This window comes from Rutilus rutilus (genome assembly GCF_951802725.1).
Source record: "Rutilus rutilus genome assembly, chromosome: 22".
NCBI classification, from domain to species: Eukaryota; Metazoa; Chordata; class Actinopteri; order Cypriniformes; family Leuciscidae; genus Rutilus; species Rutilus rutilus.
Genome location: NC_140227.1, coordinates 29,041,496 through 29,061,885, shown reverse-complemented (window position 1 = coordinate 29,061,885; position 20,390 = coordinate 29,041,496). Strand labels below are relative to the sequence as shown.

The window sequence follows — 20,390 nt, the reverse complement described above, 5'->3', positions numbered from 1 at the left end:
GAACTGCACCTCTGTGGAGTTTCTTTCAGTTAACTGAACACAAAGTGCCTTTCCAAACCACAGCGAAGCCTCGGCGCAGTGGGAATCTTGGCAAACATTTAAAGGCCTTTTCTTTTCATTACTTATCAGGCTGTTATCACATTAGGTCTTTGGTTGGGAGACTCTGGATAGCCGATCGCTATCTGTAGACCGTTAGTGAGTAAACGCCAACATTTTGCTGCGTTGGCACATGGCACAAGTTTAAAGGTTTGCCAGCGATTACAGTGGCAATCTCTTTGCCCCATCAGGTCTGAAAATTAAAACAGAGGAAGGGAAATTGGATTTCCAGCTCCTCAAATCAGCAGGAGCATCCTCCCTTTTGTCTTAAGGACACTAGCCGACGAGCCCCTCCTCTCGGACCGAAACCTCCATTAATAACACGGGTGAACGGACTGGCACAGGACCCAAGACTGAAAGAAAAAGGGACAGAAAGCATACGAATCTCAGAGGAGCCACCCTTCCCATGCCTCACTTTATAGAACATCTATAATCCTTTGCATGATGACCAGTGTGGACAGCAGAATCTCTTCCCTGAGGCATGATGATTAATGTACAGCCGAACGGGCCATGGAAGATGATAGAAGAGCTTGCTAAAGAAACAGACTTGACAGAGGAACCCTGGGAGACGGATTGCGGTAGACGTGTGATTCTTCCCGAAGCAGACCACAGTCTGTATTTCTCTGTGCTCGGAGCCCCCCGGGTGATGTCAGTCAGCTCTCCTTTTCCCTTCCTGATCGTCGCTAATTTTGGGTGACGTTGATGTTTCTCGCAAAGCTTGGAACAAGGTTTGTCACTCTAATGAAGTGCTTGGTGGGAAATGCACCTCTGGTCTGATCTCTCAAGGTGACAGAGATGCGAGAAGCCGCTCTGCAAACACCCTTTCTCCTCAGAGAGAATAATTGCAATGTATGCGCACGTATGCATGAAAATGGAAAATGCATTTGTTTGCAACTTCACAGGAGAAACCCCAAAACTCTCGATACTTCATCAAAGCAGGATGAAAAATGTCCTGCCAGTGCAGTCGCACTGCTTTTATGACAACCAACAACAACTGCTTCAAAACATGCTAAAAACTAATTAACTTAATGCTAGAAAATGGCACACTGCCGCAGCACGCTTGCAGAACCAGGGTTGGAGAAGATTGAGGAAGAGGAAGTTGAACTGGAATGACAGGAATAATTGCAACACAAGTAATACATTTTGGGAAATCAAACCTTTTTCTAGCCTGGACAACAAAAGTTAATTTATTCAATATTTAATCAATACCAAACAAGCAGGTGTGCAGTTGTTCTGAATGTCAAGTTGGCTGTGATTGGGCTATAGACACAAGTAAATCACACCCACACTGACATTCAGACCAAAAGCACACTAGTGAATGTGATATTGCTTTTATACAACAGTTCAATAAACTAAAAGTTCATACTGGGTAACTTGCATCATATTATCCCAGGTCTATCTTTGTAAAAGAGATCATTTGATCTCAATGGGATTTGAACAGATTTGAACTTTGTCTGTTTGAGCACCGTCAATGAAAACGGATCCAAAAAGCAGATCCAAATCACAATAGTGAAGTTCCTGAACGAATCAGTGGTTTCAACTGAATCGATTGACTAAAGGATTCAATGACTCAATCAGAAAGAAATTCACTAGTTTCATTTCTGAACGAGTCAGATTTTGAACAAATCACTTGACTTAATGATTCAGAGAGTCAATTTCATTCCAGAATTAATCAGTCTTTCTTTTCTTTTGTTACTTTTACTTTCAAACATTCAAAGTTAGCCTTGACAAACGTACAAAATTGCAGTTGAACTTCTTTGACTTCCAATTCCTTTTAACATTCAATTGCAATTCTGCATCCTGATTGCTACTTCAATTCAAATTCTAACGCTGCATAGAATATAAAAGAGACCCGGCTGCTTTCGTCCTGTTTAGTCCACCTCTTCCCGAGGGCCGTAAATCTGACACAAGAGTTGATCTCCGTGTTTGTTTGTTGGCTAACCATGTGTGAAAATGTTAATGAGGGTTATTATAATCCAGGAGATGCTCACGTTTTGCAAACTCCTCTGCTTTTCTGCTTACACACAACTATTGGGTGGCATCAATCCTCAACCGTTGTTGCTCTAATAATAGATTTAATCGCTGGAGTGGCTCTGATTCATCTACACACCTCTCTCTCTCCTTGATTTTTAAATGGACAGCCAGAAGCTTGCAGCAGGGAAAAGCCTAGTAAAATCAGTGTTGTGATTGTGAGTATATAAATACACTTCAGACAATGCATCACCCAAAAAAACATTCAGTTAGAAAAACTAAGAAGTGACTCATTCTCAAGCTTACATAATGCACAAACACTCCGAATTAAAAGAAACCGTTTTGTAGTCGCCGTGTGCGTCATTGATTTGTTTCTAAACTTAAAAATGGAGCGCTCCTCTGTTTTTTTCCCATCAATGCTTTCTTGGTCTTGCAAGATAAAGATTTTCAGAATCTCACTTTGATCTCCACCTAGGATTAGTTCTCCACAGGATTTATGCACACCGGGAAATACTCTCACGCACACACACCGTCTTCTCTATGTGGAGAACCGTTGTCTTTTTCAGCGCTGATATTATCAGCCGTTCCTTTTTTAAAAAGTGCACTGACAAGCAACCCTTAGCTTCCTCCACTCTCTGCCTAAAACTAAACAGCAGAATAATTACAGCCGCTGAATAATACATGCCGCATTGCAAAGCAATCAACATGCCAAAAAAAAAAAAAAAAAAAACGGGTCCTGGTTTAGTGCCGAGTGGCAGAGAATTCTGGGGGATATGAAGGTTTCAGTCGATACAGTAATAAAGTCAGGTGAAGGTGTGTAGGCTTTCTGCATTCCTCCTCTTCCTTCCTCTCTCGCTCTCCACTGTTTCCTCATTCCACACTTTTACAGACTCCTTCCTTCCACCACCTTTTTATTTCTTTCATCCCAAAATTCTATTTCACCACCGTAACTAGACTTCCCGCTTCTCTTTTACAAGAAACTGATGAATCTAATAATTTTTTTTTTTTTTTAGGTGTCCACCATATTTCTGATATATCTGCTAACCAGGTTTCCCAGCCAAACCTGTTGGAGTGCTTTCTTTCTTTTGTCGAGGGCCATAACAAGAGTCCTTGCCCAAGAGGTGTGTTAACCCGAGGATCTACATTCTTTCCAATTACGTTTTCCCAGGCAGCACAGCGTGGCCTTCAATTCTGTGGCACTTTACCCATTGCTAGACTTCAAAGGAAAGGTGGCATGCAAAATGAACACCGCCGAGCAAAATGTGCGAATGCTGGCACAAACGAACGCCGCCCCGCACACCCTGTCGCCTGTTCTCATCAAACTCCACTCTAGAACATCATTTAAATCCTTTCAGTTTGATAGACATGATCACATTGCATTATGCAAAAGTACACTGCAAACATAATCCTTATCCAGGGATTACCTCTGGAATGCGTCACGATCCTCCAAACTTTCTATGATAGCTAGTTATCCTTAAGAAGCTCGCTGAATGCTGGGATAGATTTGGGGGCGGGATCAGAACGTTTAAAGAAACATAAGCTGAAATCTATTAATCTCTTTTGTCACAGTTAATTTTATGGCGGAAACAAGGTGAATTTTTGAAGTCAGCATAAAATGGTATAAAAGTTTTCTTTTTCAAATAAAAGCATTTGTAAACGTTCTATTTATCACACATTTATCCAAATATTAAGTAGCACAACTGTTTTCAACATTGGTAATAACAAGTCATTTTTTCTTGAGCAGCAAATCAGCATATTAGAGTGATTTCTGAAGGATCACGTGACACTGAAGACTGGAGTAATGATGCTGAAAATTCAGCTTTGATCACAGGAATAAATTACATTTTTAAATAGATTCAAATAGAACAGTTATTTTAAATTGCAGTAATATTTCACAATGTTACTGTTTTTATTGATTCCTGATTAAGTAAATGCAGCCTTGGTGAGAATAAGAGAACTCTTTCATAAACATAAAAAATACCGATTGCAAACTTTTGATAATTGTGTTGATAATTTATAAATGAAGAGTTCAAATGAAGTGCCATCTGAAATTTTCTTCTAGAATTATCATTTTGATCAAGTTTGTATATTTAAATTCAGTAATTTCACTTAAATGGCAATGAAAATGACCTATTATTGTCATTTAAGTGAAATTACTGAACTTAAATATACGAGCTTGATAAAAAATGATCATTCTAGAAGAAAATTTCAGATGGCACTTAGAGGCTTTTGCATCTGAACTCTTCAAATATTTGTGTGTGCCAATTACAATAATTACAGTCCATCTCCATTAAGAGCCAAAGAAATTATGATTAATGGAACTGGCCTTGCCTTGTAAATAAAAGTTGTTAGCATAACGTATCTAAAAAGAGTTTGAACAATCAAGAAAATAAATTATAACAAGGACTTTCAATAGCTTTTTAATAACTGTAAAAAGACCTGTAAACAATTATGACTGATCAAACAAGTTACCCGAACATTGGTTGAGTCGATGGGTTTGTTGGTATTCTCATACAACCAGAGGAAACAGCATATAAATGCATAAATGCAATATTTTAACACTGAAAAATGACATCACATAAAAGCATTATAGTCTTTGCTGTGTTACCAAAATTGTTATTGACAACAAAAATTTTCTACAGAGTGAGCCCATTTGCCATCTTTGTTTTTGAGGGGGGAAGTTAAGAAAAAAGGCTTCCTTTACGGATGAAGGGCAGTTGAAAGAAGCGTTCAGATGCTAACCCACAGCCGGGGAGATTGTTTGCAGAGTCACTGAGCTACAGTGATCTGGTCTTTGTTTTGCTTTTCACTCCTTGTTGTTTGTGGCGGCTCACGTTTTTTTTTCCCCCTTCTGTGTGCTAATGAGTTTTCCCTCTCTCCAGATGCAACCGTGCATTTGAGAGAGTGTGTGCGTCGCCGCTTGTATATGTGTGTTTCTCTTCGTATGCGCTTGTTGTGTTTGCAGCGTGAAATGATTTGGCATTCTAACAGTGCGCCTCCATCTCTCGCTCTCTCCCGCTCCCGGTTCTTGCTCTATCAGTGTCTGCCAAGGTTTTGTGACAGCTCAGAGAAGCCTAGTCAAACACAATTTTCTCATTCATCTTCCTGTCATTACCATATTTTAATTACTTTTTTTAAAGAGGGCCCAGGAGTTAAATAAATCAACAGAAAAAAAAAAAAAGATGTAACACAGGGGGTTATCATCAGGTTTGTTGTCTCTAAGGTATAATCGTAGGACAATGAGAACCAGACTCGCACAGAACGCAATAAGTGAGCGAAGCTGCGCTGGAAACCGGCAGCGCTTAGATATAATGGCTTGGAATGGCTGGCGTGACTTCAAGGAATGGAGAGAATACTCGTCCTGTGATCCCTCAGAGGGGTCAATTGGATTTTATTATCCATAACATTCCGTGCACCTCATTTGACAATCCACTCATGGGGTCAAACCCACTCTCCCTGCCTAATGGAAACAGTCATCGGTAATGAGTAAAGCGGTTTAATAACAAGCTTTATATTAATGCTGGGCCTAATGAATGAGCGCTGAAGCCTTTTCCCTGCTGATTACTAACTGATTACTGAGTTAGTACTGTGCCAACATCGTTAATGTCTGAATAGCGAATTTCTCTGCAAAAAGCTCAACAACCTGTGTTCCGGAAATATAGTAAAATGTAGACTTTGGTAGGATATCAACGCTGCTACTTCAGTAATGAGGTAAAACGGCAAAAAAAAAAAAAAAAAAAAAACACAGCCTCTCACAGCTGATATAGTAGTAACAGTTGTAGTTGGTCAGATGGTGGATGGATATGTAGCTAATATAAATAGCTATTTTTTTATTACTATTATTATTATTAAACTATAATAATGCATAACATATAAACAATAACTCTTACAATAAACACCAATAATAAACATTAACAATCATATTCATATTAATTAATAATATTAACAACATTATTATTATTATTGCTTTTGTTTTTGTTAATAATAATAATAATTATAATTATTATTAATAATAATAATAAATAGCAATTATTATTATTATTATTATTAAACTATAATAATGCATTGTTAATTAATAATAATAATAATTATTATTATTATTATTAAACTATAATAATACATGACATATAAACAATAACTCTTACAATAAACACCAATAATAAACATTAACAATCATATTCATATTAATTAATAATATTAACAACATTATTATTATTATTATTATTATTATTGCTTTTGTTTTTGTTAATAATAATAATAATAATAATAATAATTATTATTATTATTATTAATAATAATAATAATAATTATTATTAATAATAATAATTATTATTATTAATAATAAATAGCCATTATTATTATTATTAAACTATAATAATGCATTGTTAATTAATAATAATAATAATAATAATAATTATTATTATTATTATTATTAAACAATAATAATAATACATGACATATAAACAATAACTCTTACAATAAACACCAATAATAAACATTAACAATCATATTAATATTAACAACATTATCATTATTATTGCTTTTGTTTTCGTTAATAATAATAATAATAATAAGTATTATTATTATTAATCATAATAAATAGCAATTATTATTATTATTATTATTATTAAACTATAATAATGCATTGTTAATTAATAATAATAATAATTATTATTATTAAACTATAATAATACATGACAAATAAATATTAAATATTAGAATTAACACCAATATTAAACATTAACAATGACAATCATATTAATATTAATTAATACTAATAACAATACAATCATATTAATATTAATTAATGCATATTAATACAAATACATTATCATTATTATTGTTGTTGTTGTTTTTGTTTTTAATACAAAAAATAATAATAAAGCATATTATGATATTATTAAAATTTTATTTAAAATGAACGAACGAGCAAACGGAAATCGAATGTTTTATTATCCTAGCAAAACACAGCACTGCTACCCATCATCGAGTTCTCCTGCATGCAAAAACATCAACAGCAGCCTTATCTGCAGAGTGCTCAGAAAGCTTCTCCACTAGTGTCACTTCCCCATTGTTTGCCGGCCTTGACAACACTTGACTTGGCCTTTTCGACAGAACAGGAAGAAACAGGGGCCTGACGGTGAATCATGGATCTGTACCTGTTAAGAGCTCCTGTGTCTGGCCATCATATTAAGAGTGTCATCGAGAAAAGGTCACAGGTAGGGGCTGAGATGAGTTATGTTACAAGAGCGGATTCTAGGGCTGCGTGATTTGGGGAAAATGTCATATTGCGATTATTGAGGTCAATATTGCGACTGCGATATGCCATTGCGATATAATAAACAAATGGTTAACAGATTAGTGATAATGCTGAAATGTGTATTTCTAGCAACAACAACTAAATGCACAGTGTTTTCAAATTAAAATAATAGTTTTTTTACAAAATGAAATAATGACATCTTTGCATTACCGCAAACTTGTTATTGTCTCAAAAGTACAATAGTATAAAATTAATAGAACAATAAATAAGAGCAAGTATGCTCATGAAAATAAGATATTTTGAACATTCTGTCCAGACAAACAGGGACATTTAAGCAGGATGTGTATTGTGATTGTCAAAACAATTGGTAATTAAACAGAATTTTGTTAAGTTTAGTGACAAAATGTTCTAATGTTTACATGGTACAATGACTGGTAGAGGCTACTGTTTTTATTATTGCTTGACACAAATTTTACTATTTCAATTCAAATGATTTGATTCCGATCAATATCGATTCATTTGGATAAATATTAGCTACAGTAGATACATGTTAATTTTTCTCAAGAAAAAAAAAAAAGATCTCACCTAATGCTGTAAACATACAGAGAGCCCTGTCAGCTGGTATTATTATTAAAGGTTAAAAATAACAGTAAACATAAAGTGTTTTTTTTTTACTAGGCTATAATAACAACGTTACAATATTTTAATGATATAAGTAAAAATATAAGGTAACACTTTATAATAACTGCACGCTATTAATCATTAGTTAAGCATTACTAAACAGTTCATTCATTTATAAAGCATTAATAGACATTAAATACAGCTTTAAATGCTTTATTCTTGGTACTACTATACAATACAATACTAGGTGTTGTCTTTGATTAATAAGATCACTTAGAAAGTGTAAGTAAATGTAGTAGATGCAGGTAGTTATAAAGCATTTAGTAGTGGTCAGTTTTCAGCATTTACAAAGGAGATTTGAAGGCTCATTGATCTTCTAAACAGAAAAAGGAAACAAACACAACACACTGATACAGAACATAAAATATTTAACAGCCTTTAAATCTCCTTTGTAAATGCTTTACAAGGCATAACTAGTCCTCACTTTAGATGAGCTCACAAAAATAGTTAACTGACCTCTACTAAATGCTTTATAACTACCTGAATTAACCCTGAATTACAGTAGAAATGCATGTTAATAAAGCATTTATTAACACACTAAGTAACTATTACTATATGTCTGAAAAATAATATGTATTTAAACAGTTTATTAATCATTTACTTACACTTTCTAAGTGATCTTATGAACCACTGACAACTCCTAAATAACCGGTTTGTAAATAATGCAATACTTCATTTAGAAATGATAAATTGATCATTAATAAAGTATGAAAATACAATTATTAAACACATTATAGATATGCTTATAAATCAAGAATAAAGCATTTAAAGCTGTATGTCTATTAATGCTTTATAAATGACGAATGAACTGTTTACTAATGCTTAACTAATGATTAATAGCGTTCAGCTTTTAACATTATAAAGTGTTACCAAATATGATAAATATTTAATATAGTGCACATATTTAGCAAAATATTCCTCTCTATAATTTGTCTAGCCAACTAACGCGCTATCAAATGGCTTTCCGGAGGTAAATGTAATGTTATATAACATTGTTCTCCAGCTGTTTTATTGACCTCTTTCCGCAGTTGAAAAACACAGATTGATCGATATTATGTATGAGGCATGAACATTTTGGTAAGTTGTACTGTATCTTTCAACACACCTATTGTTCATTTGTGTTTCTTTACTGTTAACTAGTAAAGAGTAAGAGATGTTCGGTTCACGACCACGATCCCACCAGTTCAGTGTCCGACTGCTCGGCATCATCTTCACGGGAAAACTCACGACGTGAGCATACGCGCCACACGTGCCACTGCCTACACTCAAAAAAATGATTCAAGGCCTTCTTAGGTATGACACATTTAAATTGTGTTCACTTTATTTAAATATATCTAATTAGGAATAATACGTATATATATTTAATAAGTCTAACGTAAAATGTATAAATAGTGTCATCTATGAGATTTAATTTAATTTGGTTAACTCAAATTAATTTGGCTTCGGAGCGCGCCATTTGCGCATGTGCAAGACAAGCTCAGAGAAGAACATGCTCAGAGTGTGGCCGCCATTTTATCGTCTGCTGCCGCGCAAGAAGGACTGCAACGTCGTATTCGTTATTGGTAAGTATTATCTTGTTTGAGTATTTGTAACAAAGAATTTACCTCACTGTAAGAGGATGTGTAACTTATATCATAATTTTGAGTGAAATATGCATGCAACAGCAGTGAAAGTTATGCGAGGTGAATTGTTTTAAGTGTCCCTTCGATAGCTTAACTTACTCACGCAACGTGCAAATTCTGTGTTAGACCAGTCTAACGATCCCGAATTTGACTGTAACTGTGCAAAATTGTTTCTTAACTTATTGGCTTGCTAGCTGGATTGATATATCCGTCATAAAATGAATTAGAAGCTTGCGATCGCCGCGATTGTTTCGGCGCCGAGTCTATTTTTAGCTGCGTCACTCAGTCACGCTGAATTGGCCACAGTGCGTTTTTCTTGATCAAATTTGACCTGCCTAACATGAAAAAAAATACATTTCAGCATAAAATCATGAAGTGAGGTGTTCCGTGTTTCACAATCACCATATGACATTAAGCGCTGTGGGGGGGGGGGGGGGGGAATACACGAAAACATCGTTTTTGTTCAAAGGCCTGTTTAAATAATTAACTAGAGGTAAGTTACATAAGGTAGAACGTATATCTCAATATTAAGATTACTTTTATCATGTAAACTACCTATTTACAACATAGTAGCTGAGCTGCCCATGGTAAATCAGAGCAAGTGACAGACAGGGGTTAACCTACATCAGAACACCTGAAAAATGTGACAGAATGGACGATAGTCGTCTGTTTTTGCAGTAAACACGCTATTTGATTAACGCTATAAAACGCATATTTGTTGAAATTATCGATCTATGTATTCTGTGAACTCCCATTCGTTTCTCAAAAAAAAAAAAAAAAAAAATAGGCATCTAACGTCATCTATCTATATATAATACATACATACGCACTTTGATGGCGTATAATATGCACGTACCCCACACCACTAAACCTACCCAAGGGTTTACAGTGCGTAAATAGGCTATGCATGTAAAAAGTCATTTTTGCGTATCAACTGCGCGATGAAACACAAAGCATGCTATAGATATGCATTTTCATGCGACTGGGTTAAATATTGCTGGTAGACAATTGTACCAAGTAAACATTTTAAATTATTTTAAAATCAATTTAATTACTTGAGAGAATTGTAAAGTGTCATATTAAGGGATTAGTTCACCTCAAAAAGCATATTTTCATATGAGTACTGGTTCCCACTCCTAATCAACATTTTCTCTTTCACAGATTTATGAATATTACCAGGTGAACAGCAACCTCCTAGTTATAGTAAGTCATATTCAAATATTCTGATTTAGGCTACTTGTGTCATTTGTTAAATATGGTATCTTATAATACTTTTTTATTCTTCTTTTTAGGATTGTGAATGTGGCAGTGCAAAGAATGTGTCCATCGCAACTAGCTACCAGGTATTTGTTGCTGCAGCATTTTATGCAGACTCATCTGTGCTTTAGGGGCAGTTTTCGCTATCCATGTCCATACACAGATTGCCCATGCACGTTTAGTATATGGAGTAAGCTTCTTAATCACACGTACAAAATACATGCTAAACAGGAAACTCCAAAGCCAGAAGAATTAACAACATTCCAGTGTCATGTGTGTTTATGCAAGGAGCAAGCAACAGAAAGATTATTTTCAACACATAAATGGACATCTCAGGCATAATGAAACAGTTCAGTGTATGTTTGTAGGATGTGCATTTGAAAGTAATATTTACAGGACATTTAACACCCACAGATACCGGAAACACAATCCACATTCCACATTCATTAATAGACTTCAAACCCATTGTCGTCAGCCAATGCCCATGATAGAGGTGTTCAAGAATCAATGGCCAGCTCTTTTTCAGCAGAGTGAAGTAAGTAAACATGTTATGTAGTGTTTTATTTTAGTCGTTATTAGGTTCTTTTCGTAGTAAGAAATTGTTTTTGTGTTCTTTTTTTTCATTTTGAAGGTGAACGCAGAGTTCATGCAGATCACTACGAAGCCACTGCAATCAATGTTCCTACAGCTGGACCACTTTTCAGATAAACTGATGCAGATCTTCAAGAGCAAAGGAGGAGTGAAGGGGCAAAAGATCAAAAACGCCCTGACGATCACAGACTCTGTTAGTATAAATGCATGCAATGTCTTCTGTTTTGTCTAGTTATTGTACAGCTTTCTGCATTTGGCTAATTTCAATCTTGATTTCCCCCCTGCTGTAGTGTGACAACATAAACATCAGGAGAGAGTGCACCCTGAAAGGCCTGATGATTTACCCGACTGAAGATCCAGACTCTTTCTTCAAGGAGTATGTGGTAAGTGATTTTTTTTTTTTTAATATAACAACAATTCTGTTAATACTTTCATGTTTTATAAAAGAAAATATGATTGATTTATTATTAAATGCTCAATTTTCATTTCACAATAAAATATGTATTAGTGGAATAATAAAATTTTGTTTTATTCATTTTAATAAAATAATATTTTTAATAGTAATAATTTTGCAGGGGTAATAACTTTTTTCATTTCATGTGTATGCCTTTCATTGTTCATCTGAACACAATAGAATTTGTAGAATTCCATAAAATGGAAGTAAATAGCAGCCAACAATGTAATAGTAAAAGTGAAAAGTAGCAATGCAATTTGCTGATTACTTTTAAAATATAAAGGGTCAAATTCACCTGGGCTTAACCAAAGTATTTTGTGTTTTGTCCAGGCCACTGAGGATGCAGAAAATGAAATCCCAAACACAGTCAAGGAGATTGTACAGAAGACATCGGAGTTGTGATCGAGGGCATTAAGGTTTTGAGCGACCTAGACTGCGTGATCCTGGCATTCATCATGCTGTTCGATCTCATTTATGCTCTTGATCTTAATTTTCCTGACAACCTCAAGTACACCTTCAAGTTTATCCAGAAAATCCTAATGAACTTGGATGGACATAGGCTGAATGCAAAAATCCAGCAACTTAAAATCAAGCTGTTTGCATGAGATGTGCTCTTTTTTTGAGAACACAATGAGAATTATTTGAGAAAACGTTGTATATTGAGTCATTAACATACTTATGCACGCACACACACCACACTTTTTTTTTTTTTTAAACACTCTTACATGCTTTTTCTTACACACTTTTTGTGTGTATTTCTACTTAGTCGTTCTTGTCTTTAGGGATAGTTCACCCAAAAATGAAAATTCTGTCATTTACTGATCCTAGGGTTGTTCCAAACCTGTATAAATGTATTTGTTCTGTTGAACACAAAGGAAGATGTGTTAAAGAATATGGGAAACTTAACAGTTCTTGGCCACCATTGACTTTCATAGCTGTTGTTTTTTCTTCCTACTATGGAAGTCAATGGTGGCCCAGAACTGTTCAGTTTCCCATATTCTTTAACATATCTTCCTTTGTGTTCAACAGAACAAAGACATTTGTACATGTTTGGATAAAGGCTTTAATGTGTACTTGCATTTTTCTAAGTACTTTTCACATTAAATAACTATTGCACTATTGAGTTTGAGTTTGTCTTGTCTCTATGGGGTACAAAATAAGGATTTCCTAATTGATTTTTCAATGAAATGTTCTAATTTAAGTTTAAGAAGCATAAAACTAATTTTATAAATGTATCCATTTCATCTAAACTATTTGATCAAAATTGAGTTGGACCAACTCATTTAAGTTGGTCAAAATTGAGTTGGACCAACTCACTTAAGTTGGTCAAAATTGAGTTGGACCAACTCATTTAAGTTGGTCAAAATTGAGTTGGACCAACTCACTTAAGTTGGTCAAAATTGAGTTGGACCAACTCATTTAAGTTGGTCAAAATTGAGTTGGACCAACTTAATTACATTTCATTGCATGAATGAGTTTTTTATAAGTTGGGGCTACACATATTTATTGGATGGAAATCCTGCCTTCAATTAAATTGAGTTTGTCCAATGAGTTATTTTTTTGAGTGTAAACTGAAACTGACTGGTCTTCTTTTTATTAGCGGTGTAGAATATGGGCAAACAGCTCTCAGAGAGAATGGGTTGTCATGTCCACACACGCATTTATTTATTTCATAAAATCGCAGCATTTTGCGTCATATAATCGCATAGGCTTGACATCGCGATTGCGATTGCGATATGATTAATTGTGCAGCACTAGCAGATTCACAGATGATTCAACTCCCGTTCACAATTACAGCATGTCAGCATGACACACACACACACACGCAGACACACTCACACACAAAGTAAGCTGACAGCCTTTATCAACAAGCGAAGAGCACGTTTCATAAACTCACGAGTGGCTAATTTTCTCTGAATGACAGGAATAGACAACGTTAGATATGAACAGCCGTGGCTTCATGCAGCATACAGAGACTTTTTTTACGTTGATTGTGTCAGTTTGTTTAATGAACCAAACAACAGCTTTACATAAATGTCAGTTCACAAGCTGTGGGATTGTTTAAGGCTTTTACTGCTGTTATTATTATCATTAAGGCCACCATCACTAGAACTACTGCTCAGACTATAAACCTACAGTGTGTATTAATTAAACTCATTCACCATGATTAGATATATGGACATGAATCAACACCCTAGCAACTACCTCATAGTAATTTACTAAAAAGCACTTAGAAATGTCTAGAAACCACATGTAATGCCCTAGCAACTGCCTAGAATAACCTAGCAACCACTTAGAAACTACAAACCACTTTGAATACTGCATAGAAACACCCTAGCAACCACTTTAGTAACTGCACAGTATTGCCCTACCCTAACGCATCCCCAGAATAACCTAGCTAATGCATAGCAACACCTTAACAACCACCCAGAGTACCCTAAAACTGCATTGCAACTACAAACCTTTGAGAATACTTAAACTGTATACAGCATCAACAACCTAGCAAATACCCAAAATACCATAGCAACCTCATAACAATGCCCTAGCAACCACCCATAATACCTTATAACCACACATAACAACATCCTGGCAGCCATTTTCAACACCGTAGCATTGATGTGGCATGGACAATGACTTTCCTTCATAAAATGTGGGGGGAAAAAGTAATTATTGGAGTTATATCTATATGGGTAAAAAGCTGCTCTGTCTGACATTTTGTCTGTTAGACATCCGAGAGATCATTTCCACTGTACGTTCAAGGGGGAGTTATTTGGAAGTTGACTATTTTCCTCAATATATGTTAACTTAACAAATAATGTTAGTATTATACCAAAATATGTCTGTTGGTCATCAGTAAAATCTGTAAACACAGAAGACAAAAAAACTAAACGTGCCCATGCTGACAAACCACCGTACGATGTTGTAAGTGTCAGGGTTTGCAGAAGCGCCGTCAGTGTGTGCACAGCTATTAGACTCACACTTAAGCAGAAGTGTGGAGAAAGCTCTCACGCTAATGCACACATTCACCAAGCCGCTTGAGGTGAGAAATAGCTCACATCACATTTTCGCAATAGGGGATTCCTTTAAAAGTCTTTCCTCCCCTTTTTTTCTCCTATCAATCAGAAAGCGTTACATTGCTGTTTTTCTGCGTCTGCCACACAACAGGAGGGAAAGGGATGACTAACAGATATTCAACACAAGAAAAAAAAACATCATTTCAGAGCCGAAATATTCCAGAAGAACAATTTAACACTATGACACCATGAATAAAAGTTAGTTTCTTGAAAGAAAGAAAGAAAGAAAGAAAGAAAGAAAGAAAGAAAGAAAGAAAGAAAGAAAGACAATTGCAAATGCCATTTCGTGTTGAAAAGCTATAATTTTTATCACTATGCCAAGAACCCAGTGTTGCATTGTATAGTACATTCATATTTTATTTCCATGGTAAACCGAATACAAAAGAAGGATTATTTTTGAAAAGGCCTTTCAGAAAATCCAAGGTGAGGATTTTTATTATATTTTTTTTATACATAGGCCTGAAGTGATTTGGTTTGAAATTGTGTACAGTGTCATTGTTATATGACACCTGATCAATACTGTGTTTTCACTACAATTACTACATACTTTGATGTAAATTGTGTCAAATATTATATATAACAATCAATATTATACAGCATAATATATAGCATAATAGAGCATAATATTAGTGCAATATATACAAGTATTAAAAACACTCCTAACTTAGTGTTTCATATAGTTATATAGTTAACCCTGCCTGCTTTTTCCATTTTTTCACATCCCTGTGCAAAAAACACGCCGGCATCTCCACTGCTGTTGTTACCCAATATACCCCCCCTCCCAAAATAGATTTCATCTCTTTATATTGAATCTGTCTTGTTGTGTTGTGATGTTTCCAGAGGGCCATTATTTAGTTGCTTACTCAGAGATTCTCTCTACACGTTTCTAATCGGAGACACCGACGCTCACAGCCCAAATACGGATATATTTCCACGAGATTCTAACAACATTGTGTGTCTCAACGCCGATTAAAAGAAGAGATTTGTCCTTTTTAGAAATAAAAAAGGAATATAGCGTGAAGTGGTCAGCTCTGGTTTTGAGTAAGATCATCTGGCCAGACGCTGTATTTCATCAAGTCAGGTCCTTTCCGATAACATTTCATCAATTCTGCATCTTATTTTGTCTTGGTTTAACTTTGGAATTGCATGATTTTTATTGTGATGGGAAGTATGTTCAGCATAAAGAAAGACTGGACGAGAGGGGAACGAGTGAAGGTGAGACATCATAAAAGTTAAAGAAAAGAGCCGTGCCACAGTGGGGGACATCAGAAGATGCCAATCAGAAGGCATTTTGGGGTCCCGTGGGGCTTATAGTGAAGTGTAGCTGAAAGTGAAGGGAAGGACATTCATGCTTTGCCAAATAATGATCAAATAGGAGGATATTCACTAGGGCAGACCACAGCTGAACACACACTTTCATGCAAACACACACTTGCAGCAACAAAACCAGCGAGTGTCATTCTCTACAGACACAATTATGCGTCTTTGAAATAAAAAAAAAGAAAGAAGTAAATGTCACTATACCTTCACTAGCTTTATTTACTGCAATTTGTGTATTGCAAAATAGAGATGAATTTCAGCATCTGCTGCATCGTGTTTCAGCCACTGCACCACTGTGCCATAATGAGAAGTGAATGTGGATTGTAGTCTGAATTAATTGTTATTAGATAAATAAAAAAATTTAAAAAGACCATGTGTGCTAAATAATTAGAAACAACATTTTTTGAATCACTCTGACAAATCGTTCACTGAATGAACTCAGTGAATCAGTCAAAACGGTTACTGAATACAGACAGACAGACAGACAGATAGACGCCATAGTTCTGATATAAATACAGGTCAGTATGTCAGCAACAGAGACAGACAGCAAATTCCAGCTTTGGGTCCCTGATAAATGTTTACACGAGCCTCAGAAAGAATACGCAATTGCAGTTGAATGCAGATCATTCATCTGGGGAGAGTGGACTCTCAGTATGAAAGGACTCTGGCAGGGGCCAGCTGGCATGGCTGAAACTGGACGGCAATGAGTGTGTCGCTCCAAACCCCTGGAGTTTCTTGGAGTCTTCTCAAAAAGATGTCTAATGTCAATCTATCTCAGTTAAAACAGCCTCATTATCTAGTCTGGAGTTGCAGGAAGCTGGGAGGAAGATTTTAATTTATTGTCTTACCTTGGATTAGAAGAGAAAGTGGAAGAGGTTATGGCCATCAGCAGAGCATCCAACGAAACAGTAAAGAGGAAAGAGAGAAGAAAAGAGAAGGATACCAATTAGTAAATGGCAATAAATATATCTAATAGGAAGGAAAACATGGTGCTAATCATGGCAGGATTCCTGAGCCCACAGCATTCTGATTACACATGCAAATGAGAGATTGTTTAGTTTGTTGGGAAACAACCTTGGTCAGCCACCTAGAACGGCATGATTTCACAATCCATATTAAATAATAATAATAAAAAAAATTGCTTTCCAATTCCATAGGAAAATGGGCCACAAATGACAATTCACATTGGCTTTAAAGGGATACTCCACTTTTTTCGGAAATATGCTCATTTTACATCTCCCCCAGAGTTAAACAGTTGAGTTTTACCGTTTTAGAATCCATTCAGCCGAACTCCGGGTCTGACGGTACCACTTTTAGCATAGCTTAGCACAGATCATTGATTCTGATGAGTCCAGTAGCATTTCTTTCAAAATGACCAAAGAGTTTAAATATTTTTCCTATTTAAAACTTGACTCTTCTGTAGTTAAACCGTGTACTAAGATCGACGGAAAATGAAAAGTTGCGATTTTCTAAGCCTATATGACTAGGAACTACTCTCATTCCGGCGTAATAATCAAGGAACTGTGCGGCTGTACCATGAGTGCAGCAGGCGTAATGATATGACGCAGCGCCTGAAAATAGGTCTAATAGGTTAGACAAACTTAGTCCCGGTCACGTTGGAAGAAGTTACCGAGCTGGGGACTATTTTCAGGCGCTGCGTCATATCATTACGCCTGCTGCACTCATGGTACAGCCACATAGTTCCTTGATTATCACGCTGGAATGAGAGTAGTTCCTAGCCATATAGGCTTAGAAAATCGCAACTTTTCATTTTCCGTCGATCTTAGTACACGGTTTAACTACAGAAGAGTCAAGTTTTAAATAGGAAAAATATTTAAACTCTTTGGTCATTTTGAAAGAAATGCTACTGGACTCATCAGAATCAATGATCTGTGCTAAGCTATGCTAAAAGTGGTACCGTCAGACCCGGAGTTCAGCTGAATGGATTCTAAAACGGTAAAACTCAACTGTTTAACTCTGGGGGAGTTGTAAAATGAGCTTATTTCCGAAAAAAGTGGAGTATCCCTTTAAGAGCGCTTCCATGTCACATGTAAATGGGAATATAAAAGGCCGTGTACAAGGTCATGTGTTTGAGAATCTCCTTGCAAGAAGTCAAGCAGCATCTAAAGAAATCTGTAAGATGTGAGTTCAGCAGATCGAGTCCATGCTGCAAGTTTTTCATCTATTTTCCTCAAGCGCCTATGAATTTAACATGTGTGCTGAGGTCTTGATGAGTTTTACATAGAACATCACAGCACTTATACACCAAAAATAGCTGTTACTCCAACCTCCTGCTGCAACAGAGCCCAAAGCTCTGATTCCTCTCTGGTGGTCCTCTTTCTACTGTAGGTGCAACTGATTAATGTTCTGGCATGAGTAACGGCCTAAATACATGCAATATTATTCTCAACTAAATTTCATTTCCATAAATCACTATTTTAATGCAAACCAAATACATACCATTAAATATTTTGGGGTCAGTATTTTTTTTTTTTTTTTTTATTAATAAAGGATGCATTTAAATTGATCAAAAGTGAGAGTAAAGACATTTATACGGTTCTAGAGTTCTATGTCAAATAAATGCTGTTCTTTTAAACTTTACACTCATCAAATAGCAGCAATTCTTGAGCAGCTGATTTTTGAAGGATCATGTGACACTGAAGACTGATGCTGAAAATTAAGCTTTGCATCATAGAAATAAATTACATTTTAAAATATATTCAGATAGAAAACAATAAAAAAAATGGTTGTGTACATAAAAAATTATGTATATAAATGAAAATAAGAGATATTGAGATGAGATATTACTGGTTAGTATTTTTTATTTCCATGTATAAAACGTCAGCTGAAAAGAAAAATGATTTCTGAGGTGAAGAGATGGGAAAGTTATCATATTCTGTGGTAAGATTGAAAACATCGCCTTTATCATCATTATAGAATAACACCAATGCACCAATGAATCGTATACAACAAGATCAGGGATATTTATTCCAAAGGTGAGTTAATATATATGAGGTTGTATAAGGTTACTAGTTTGCAAGAAATCACGAAGAACGCAGTGAACAGTAAAAAAAAAGTCAACAAAAGTCCTGGCGACTGATTTGACACGTCACGAAAAGGAAAAAGCAATTTTCAGTTCAAATTTGTTCAAGAACTAGTTTAAGATTAAAGATTAAGATTATTCTGGCTCCAAATCAAAGTTAGAAAATTACAACAACACTGCTAGAGTACAGTCTGAACGCTCCATAAGAACATTGGCACGAATCGAGTTGAAAGGACTGCGTGTGACCGTATGAGATAAACCGCAATACTTGCAAGAGTCACTGAACAAAACAAGCTGGCTTTCAGAAATGGTTTCGCAATAGCAAATCTACACACATCAGCTCCTCACAGCCCAAGCGTTCCTTCTACCCCCATTTTGTAGAGGCGGTTAGGCCAATTTTAATTCATCTCCGCTCTCAGGAGGGTTTGTCCCTGTGCTTGGCACCAAACTCCACCATGCACTCCATCTCCATAAAACCAATCCATTACTAACAGGGCAGGCCACAGAGCGGCCCCCTCACACCTCACTAAACGCTTGTGCTCTCTGCCTCACTTTCCCGTTTGTGTTTCATTTCACACTCTTTCAGGCTATTTTTCTTGTGCTCTTTTCTTGAGGGAAAGAGAAGGGCTGCGTGTTTGGGAAAGGGGGAACGTTATTGGTTCTTTTACAAATAGCATGCCGAAAAAGGCACTTGAGATAACACAAGCGAGTGCCTTTGGTGTACCACTCTCTCTCTCGCCCAATGAATAAATGAATGAATTAACATGACGCTCCGGCCTCGGGGTCCCTTCGCAACTCTCCTAAAAGTGGAAAGTCCTGCCCCTGTGCCTCTAAAGTCACCAACGACATAAACACACACACACACACACAAGCATGCACACAAACCTCCGATTCAGAGTTATGACACATAAACACACAAGATTTATGACCAACATCAGAGCATTTGCAATTCAAGAGTTCAGAACTCTATTTATTAGCAACACTCAGCGAGGAAGAGAAGGAGAGAGCGAGAGCGAGAGAG

At 35.9% G+C, this 20,390-nt stretch overlaps 2 protein-coding genes across 9 annotated transcripts in view; one reads left to right on the top strand and one right to left on the bottom strand.

The window, feature by feature from the left end:
* camta1b (calmodulin binding transcription activator 1b) overlaps positions 1-20,390 on the bottom strand; it is a 278,270-nt gene that overhangs the window by 175,766 nt on the left and 82,114 nt on the right. The gene's annotated exons all lie outside the window — the stretch shown is intronic.
* Positions 11,207-12,806, top strand: LOC311282348 (uncharacterized protein). Its single transcript, XM_084396058.1, has 3 exons — positions 11,207-11,671; positions 11,769-11,861; positions 12,263-12,806. The coding sequence occupies exons 1-3, from the start codon at positions 11,534-11,536 to the stop codon at positions 12,332-12,334; spliced, it is 303 nt and encodes a 100-aa protein (XP_084252184.1). The 5' UTR covers positions 11,207-11,533; the 3' UTR covers positions 12,335-12,806.